The sequence below is a fragment of the Alligator sinensis genome, unplaced genomic scaffold, assembly GCF_000455745.1.
Source record: "Alligator sinensis unplaced genomic scaffold, ASM45574v1 scaffold265_1, whole genome shotgun sequence".
NCBI classification, from domain to species: Eukaryota; Metazoa; Chordata; order Crocodylia; family Alligatoridae; genus Alligator; species Alligator sinensis.
The window spans coordinates 344,642-351,811 of NW_005842961.1; the positions used below are offsets into that span (position 1 = coordinate 344,642).

The 7,170-nt window shown below is 64.3% G+C and overlaps 1 protein-coding gene across 1 annotated transcript in view; it reads right to left on the minus strand.

Annotated features, from left to right (window-relative positions):
- The window catches only part of LRP1 (LDL receptor related protein 1), a gene marked incomplete at its 5' end in the record, with an annotated part of 92,779 nt that overhangs the window by 15,520 nt on the left and 70,089 nt on the right, over positions 1 to 7,170 (minus strand). Inside the window, 18 exon segments of the mRNA XM_014526103.2 lie at positions 115 to 256; positions 1,234 to 1,324; positions 1,524 to 1,588; positions 1,677 to 1,781; positions 1,980 to 2,154; positions 2,682 to 2,843; positions 2,997 to 3,170; positions 3,253 to 3,393; positions 3,581 to 3,757; positions 3,848 to 3,964; positions 4,266 to 4,372; positions 4,463 to 4,641; positions 4,719 to 4,990; positions 5,236 to 5,355; positions 5,549 to 5,683; positions 5,885 to 6,022; positions 6,406 to 6,528; positions 7,027 to 7,146. Coding sequence (XP_014381589.1) covers positions 115 to 256; positions 1,234 to 1,324; positions 1,524 to 1,588; positions 1,677 to 1,781; positions 1,980 to 2,154; positions 2,682 to 2,843; positions 2,997 to 3,170; positions 3,253 to 3,393; positions 3,581 to 3,757; positions 3,848 to 3,964; positions 4,266 to 4,372; positions 4,463 to 4,641; positions 4,719 to 4,990; positions 5,236 to 5,355; positions 5,549 to 5,683; positions 5,885 to 6,022; positions 6,406 to 6,528; positions 7,027 to 7,146 — 2,543 coding nt within the window.

Here is a 7,170-nt window from a genome sequence, read left to right on the forward strand (position 1 = left end):
GTCCTGCCCTACAGCCCCCACCCCACAGCCCACATGGACCCCACAACCCCCACGGACCCGCACAACCCCCAAGAACCCCTCCCCCCGACCCACGGACCCTCTACCCCCCCTCACCTTGTCAGGATCAAGGGGGAAGTCGGCGTCCAGCAGCTCCCCGTCGTCCTCAGGCTCCCCCTCGTACATCTTGTAGGTGGGGTTCCCGATCTCCACGTTCATGGCCCCATTCGTCATCCGCTGGTGCTGGAAGCCCTTGGCCCTGGGGGTGGGAGCAGGGAAGGGCAGAGGGTCAGTGTGGCTGCGCCGTGTACAGCACGGTCCGGGCCTAGCTTAGTGCCCAGGGTCTTGGCAGCTGGACCCAGGGACCTCCCCCCACAGAGAATCAGAGACCATGAGGGTGGGAAGGGAGCTCAGGGGGTCACATAGAGTCTAACCCCCTGCTCCGAGCAGGACCAGCCCCCACTACATCATCCCAGCCAAGGCTTTGTCCTAAAAACCTCCAAGGATGGAGATGCCACCACCTCCCTGGGGAGCCTGGTCCACTGCTTTACTACCCTCCTGGTGAGTTTTTCCTAATATCCAACCTCAACTTTCCTTGCTGCAGCTTGAGCCCATTTCTCCTTGTTCTACCATCTGCCCCCACTGAGAACAGCCCAGCTCCATCCTCTTGCAACCTCCCTACAAGGCTATTCTTCAATCCCCGTCTTCTCTTCTGCAGCCTAAATAAGCCCATTTCCCTGAACCTCTCCTCACACCAACCACTGAACCATGTTTGTCACCAATTCTCCAATGTGTTCACATCCCGTCTGTCATGGGGGGCCCACAACTGGACACCGGACTCCAGATGTGGTCTCGCCAGTGCCAAATAGAGAGGAAGAATCGCCTCCCTCCATCTCCTACCAGCACAGCCCAGGATGCTGTTAGCCTTCTTGGCACCAAGGCCACACTGCTGGCCCCTATTCAGCTTCTTGTCCCTTGTTACCCCCAGGGCCTTTTCTGCAGAGCTGCTGCCCACCCAGTCGCCCCCAGCCTGTCCCGGTGCCCGGGACTTCTCCAACGGACACTGCAGGACTTTGCACTTGTCCTTGTTGAACCTCACGTGATTTCTCTGGGTTCAATCCTCCCCTGTGTCGAGGTCGCTCTGAGTCCTAGCCCTCCCCTGCAGTGTGTCTACTACTCCCCCCTACCCCACTTCAAGCCCCACGGGACCCTCCGCCTCCCCGCCAGGCGCCTCACCCTTTAATGCGCCGCTTGTACCAGAGGAAGGCCAGCACAGCCAGCACGACTAGCAGGACCACCACGATGCTGATGACAACGGGTGTTGTTCCTGTGGGCGGGAGGTTTGTTATGGGGGGTATGGACCCCACACCTTGCCTCTTCCCCACCCCTAGCCAGCCAGATGGGTACAGCCCCCTGGGATTTGGAGGGTAGGTGGTGAGATCCCTCCTCCCTCCGCCCCCACCGGCTGGGACCCCCCACGAGTGCCATGCGGCCTGGGGTCCCCCCTCCAGGCCCTGGGTACGTACGGTTGTTCTGCTGCTCGCTGACGGCGAGCTCCTCGCAGCGCTGCCCTGTCTGCCCAACGATGCATCTGGGGAGAGGGTGGGAGTAAGGTGCAGGGAAGAGGCGGGTAGTGAGGACAGGCACCCCCCAGGCCCAAGCCAGCCCCCAGCACTTACTGGCACTCAGGCAGCTGTGTCTTGGGGTTGATGGTGCAGGTGCCCCCGTTCAGGCAGTAGTTGTCGCAACTCAGGCAGCTGGGAGCCACCTTGCCCCCAGGGCAGCTACGGGCAGGGAAGAGACAGCGTCAGCAGGCATCGACACACCCCTCAATGCCAGTAGAGCTGGAGCTGCCCCCTCCCCTCCACTCCCCCCAGGGCTTCCCCCTCCCCAAGTGGCAGGAGACCCGGAGGTGGGACACCAGCCCCCAGCTGTGGCTGGGCACAGGCATCCCTGGGGCTTTGCAGCCCCAGGGCACCTACACACAGGTGACGTCCCCGCTCTGCTTGTTGATGTTGCAGGTGCCCTCCTGGCAGCGCAAGCACTTGTTGTCCTGACAGCGGGTGCCCTCGTACTGTGGTGGGCAGCGGCACTGCTTGGTCCCATCCGGCGCCAGTTGGCACATGCCCTCGTTCTCGCAGTACCCAAAGCACTGGCCTGCAGGGAGCAGGGGTGAGCGTCGGGACCCCCCCTGCACCCTGCCAGGGCTGCCCCTGTCCACAGTGCACAGCCCTGCTCACCAGCATCTCACCCTTGCAAGCACACACATGCATTCACACGTGTGCACAAGTGCATGCTCATGCACATGTACACACATATACAAATGCACACACATGCACATGTGCACAAACCCACAGGACAAGTACACACACACACGCTCCTTCCTTGCCCTGAAAGCAGAGCTGTCCCCTCCCACAATGCTGCTCTGACCCCCGCCCTGACCGGACGGACTCCATTACCTTCCCATTGCTGGGAACAGAACCCAGGAGTCCGACCCGCCGCTCTCCCACGCGAGGAGCCTGCCCCTAGCCAAAGCCACGGGAAGAACCCAGGAGTCCTGGCTCCCGGCAGCTCCCTCCCCCGCCCACCAGACCTCCCCTCTCTGCCTGCCGAATGCTGCCAGCTCCCACCAGCTGGACTCCCCACTCCCCGGCTGCGGGACCAAGGCATCCGGTGGCACTCACGGAACTGGCACTTGTCACCACTGAATTCGGGCAGGCAGCGGCAGTTGGGCTGGTTGCCCTGGTTGACGGTGCAGGTGCCATTGTGGTAGCAGTAGTCCATGCACACCTGCTGGTTGCACCATGGTCCCGTGAACCCGGTGGGGCAGCGGCACGTTGGCATCCCTGCGGGGGGGGCAGAGGCATCAGAGAGGCAGGGGCCCAGAGAACCCAGGTGTCCGGGCTACAGCTCCTCCAGTGCTCTGCTTCCCCTCCGCCCCCCTGCTCCCTCTTCTGCATCACCCTGGGGATCCCTCCTCTTTGCCCATGGGTGCTCACCGGAGCGGGAGGCGGTGCAGGTGCCGCCGTTCTGGCAGTACTCCCAGCACTGGTCGACCTGGCACTTGTCGCCGTTGTAGCGCGGCTGGCACCGGCACTTGGCCTGCTTGCGGGCATTGAGGAAGCAGCTGCCCCCGTTCAGGCAGACCAGGCTGCAGGTATCGCTGGTGGGCGCTGGGGGGAGAGGGCGGCGGGGAGCTCAGCCAAGGCTGTGGCTCGGTCCCGGACCCCCCACCCCCCGAGAGCCCCCACGTACCGACGGGCGAGATGGTGGGGGAGGGCACGACCACACAGGTGCCATTGTCCAGCCGCTTGCCATTGGGGCAGGTGCAGACGGGGCCGCTGGGGCTGAGCAGGCAGAGCCACTCGCACTTCTTGCGGTCGCACGGGTTGGTCACTGCAGGGGTGGGAGGTGCGGGGCGTGAAGGCCAGGCTGGGAGGGTCTTGCCATGCACCCCTCTGCTCCTGTATCCTCACCCCCAGCACAGAGCATCCCCTCCCTGGCCCAGATCAGCCACGCACACCCAGGAGATGCCGGCATGGACTGCCCTGTTGACGCTGGGGGTGCCCTGGGGGGCACTCACCGTCCGGCTGCTTGTGCTGGTGGTAGAGCACCACGTCGGTGGCATGGTTGAGGCCCGACGTCAGGTTGACCACGGGCTCGCGCCCAAACTTGTGGATGCGGAAGATGAGGTTGTTGATGTAGGTGACGCCATAGATGTAGTCCTCGAAGATTTCGATGCTGAAGGGGTGGCTCAGGCCTGGGGAGAGGGGCACAGTCAGGGACAGCCCGGGCCCACGGCATCTCTGTGGCTCCCCACCCACTCCAGGCCCCGGCCCCGGCCCCTCACCCTTCTTGCTGTCGATAGCCACCACGGGGTCAGTGCCGTTGAGGCGGATGCTGCCGATGACAGAGAGTTTGGCGTCGGCCCAGTACAGCCGCTCGTTGTGGTAGTCCACGGCCAGGCCTGGGGGGGCAGGCATGAACGTGAGTGCCATTATGGGCCCCCTGGGCGCTTGTCCATGCCCTCCCCCCGACTTGCTATGAGTGGGAAAAGTGAGGCAGGGAGCCCAGGTCACACTCAGAGTCCAAGAGGGCATTTGAGAATGGGACCCAGGTGTCCTCTGCTCCAAACCTTAGACCCTGCTGCTGTCCCAGAGCTGGGGATGGGACCCAGGTGTCCAGGCTCCCGATCCCTCTGCTCTAAGCCACTAGACCCCACCCTTTCCCAAAGCAGAAAGAGAACCCAGGTGTCCCGCTGGCATCACCCGTGGGCCACTGGATATTGTTCTGCACCAGCGTCTCCCGCAGGGTCCCATCCATGGCAGCTGTCTCGATTTTGGGGTGGTTGCCCCAGTCCGACCAGTACATGGTCCTACAGGGGGGAAGGGATCAGTCAGCACTGGGGGGGGCGGTCAGGGTGGAACACCCTGTCCCTGCAGACCCCGGTGCCCCCCGACCTCACCCCCGTAGCGGGTCCACGACAATGGCGTGCGGCTCGTCAATCATGCCCGAGATGAGCGTCTTGCGGTTCTCGCCCTTCATCTGCGCCACCTCGATGACGTCGCGCCCAGCGTCTGTCCAGTACACGTTCCCGGCCACCCAGTCCACCGCGATGCCCCGTGGCATCTTCAGCCCTGAGATCTGCCAGGCACCCAGAGACGTGAGCACCCCGGCCTGCAGCCCGGCCCCCCTTGCCCGGCCCCTGGCCCCTGGCTCACATTGAGGTGGGTGACGGTGCTGTCCAGCTGGCGCCGGTTGCGGTTGGCGGCAGTGGAGGCAGCGGAGGAGGCAGGCAGCTCACGGTAGGAGATGCGGCCTGTGTGCCAGTTGGTCCAGTAGATCTTGTTGCCCTTGACGTAGATGTCCATGGCATCGATGCGCACGTCCTCATCGCCCTGGAAAGCCGGCTCGTGCGCCGAGTTGGGGTTGAAGGGGAACATGCTGCGGATCTTGTTGTCGTCTGCGATGTACAGGATCTGGTGCTCTGAGCCTGGGGGCGGCAGGGGGGTGTTGCTCCGTCTGTCCAGGACGGGGGGCACCCCCAGACCCAGCAGCCCCCAGGGTCTCTGCCCAGGGAGGGATAGGGAATGCCAAAGAGAGTGGTTATCGGAGGCTGGAAACCCCCACGTGCACAGACGTGCCCCCCTGGGCTCACACATGCATGCCAAGGCCTGTACACAAGGGCCCTCACTCCTGACCTGCACGCCCTGGTGCCCAGCCCCCACCCCCCGGTACCTTCGGCCTTGCAGGTATGGTGGGTCTTGACAAAGTTGCGGGAGCAGCTGCAGACGTAGGAGCCCTTGGTGTTGTTGCAGAGCTGCGAGCAGGTCCCAAACCGCAGGCACTCGTTGATGTCTGGGTAGAGCAGGGTGGGGTGGGGGGCAGTGGGTGATGGGGGGCACTGGATGCACCCGGCTCTGGGGTGGGACCGTCTGCCGCCCAAGAGTTCCCATGGCTTGGCCCAGGCCGGGGGCAAGGACTGCCTGGCCCTGGACCCAGAAGGCCAGAGGCCCACGGGGGTGCCCCAGCCCTGCCCCTGCCCTGGTACCTTGGCAGGCATTTTTGTTGGGCACCTTCTGGAAGCCGCTGGGGCAGGCGCAGTATGTGGCCGTCGGCGACTGAACGCACTTGGCCTCATCCCTGCACATGCTCATGTTGGTCTGGCAGTCGTACATCTTGGGGTCTGCGGGCGGCATGCGGCGCCCATTAGCAGGAGGGGGCCTATCTGCAGACCCCTACCCTGCCGGTGCCCCTCACTCCCGACCCGCTGCCTCCTGTCCTGCCGGTGCCCCTCACTCCCGACCTGCAGTCCCCCACCCAGCTGGTGCCCCTCACTCCTGGCCCGCTGCCCACTGCCCTGCCCCTGCTAGCAATGCCTTCCCACCCTGGTAGCAGTGCTCCTCGTCAGAGCCGTCGCTGCAGTCATCAAAGAAGTTGCAGTGCAGGTTGGCGCTCACGCAGCGCCCGTTATTGCAGCGGAACTCGCTCTTCTCCTGGCTGCAATTCCGGGGCTTGGGAGACTCTGTGGAGGGTCGTGCGCGGGGGCATTAGGGGGGCAAGAGGCAGCACTGAGGGCACTGACACCCCCTCTCAGCCATCCCTGCCCTGATAGACCTGGCAGGCAGGGCAGAGCACCCCCAAAGGTCCAGGGGGCTAGGAGCCAGGACACCTGGGCTCCATGCCCTGGGGTCTCACGGCTTAGAGCAGGGTGGCACAGGAGTCAGATGCCTGGGGTCTCTTCCCAGCTCAGTGAGGGGGTGGGTGTCTCTAGAGACTGGAACAGGGATTGAGACACCCGAACTCCTGGCTTCAACCCCTGGCTCTGGGGGAGTGGGGGGGTCTGGGAGCAGCGGTCCTGAGGCCGAGAGCCCAGGAAAAGGGTGGGGGGCATCCCGGGGACCTCACCACAGTCGTGCTCGTCAGTGCCGTCACCGCAGTTGTCGACGCCGTCACACTGGCGCCCGATCCACAGGCAGACGCGCTCGTTCTTGCAGCGGAACGGCCGGTCCGGGGGACACTGGAACTTCACTGTGCGGGGGCGGGGGCACACAGCAGCTCAGCTGGGGAGGGCCAGCCCCCCTGGAGCGAAGCCCACCCCCAAACCCCCCCGCCCTTGCCCTGGACTGTCCTGGGGGGCCGTGCCCAGCACCTCATTCCCAACCCGTGCTGGGGCTGCAGCTGCAGGGACCAGGCCAGAGGCTGCCCCGAAAAGTGGGTGCACGCACGTCCACATGCATGTCTGCATGTATATAATTACCTGCATGCACATGTGTGTGTGTACGTGCATGTGTGTATGCACTCATGTGCACAAATATAAGTGCACATGCATGTGCGGGCATGAAAGGGCACACGTGCACGGGCATGTGTTTTGTGTACATGCGTGCATGGCGTCAGACTCATTCTTACCCTCTTCCAGGCACGGAGTGGGGACGCTGGGGGCAGGGGGCACTCCTAGCCCTGGGAGCATGGGGAGGGGGTATGGAGGGGCACACCCGGCCTGGGGGGGCACAGGGAGAGGGCACTCACAACACTCCTCAGGGTTCTCGTCCGAGTTGTCCCCGCAGTCGTCCTCGCCATCGCACTTCCAGGCCAGGGGCTTGCACAGCGTGTTGTTGCATTGGAACTCGTCCAGGGGGCAGGTGCGCACTGCGGGTGTGAGGGGTGGCATCA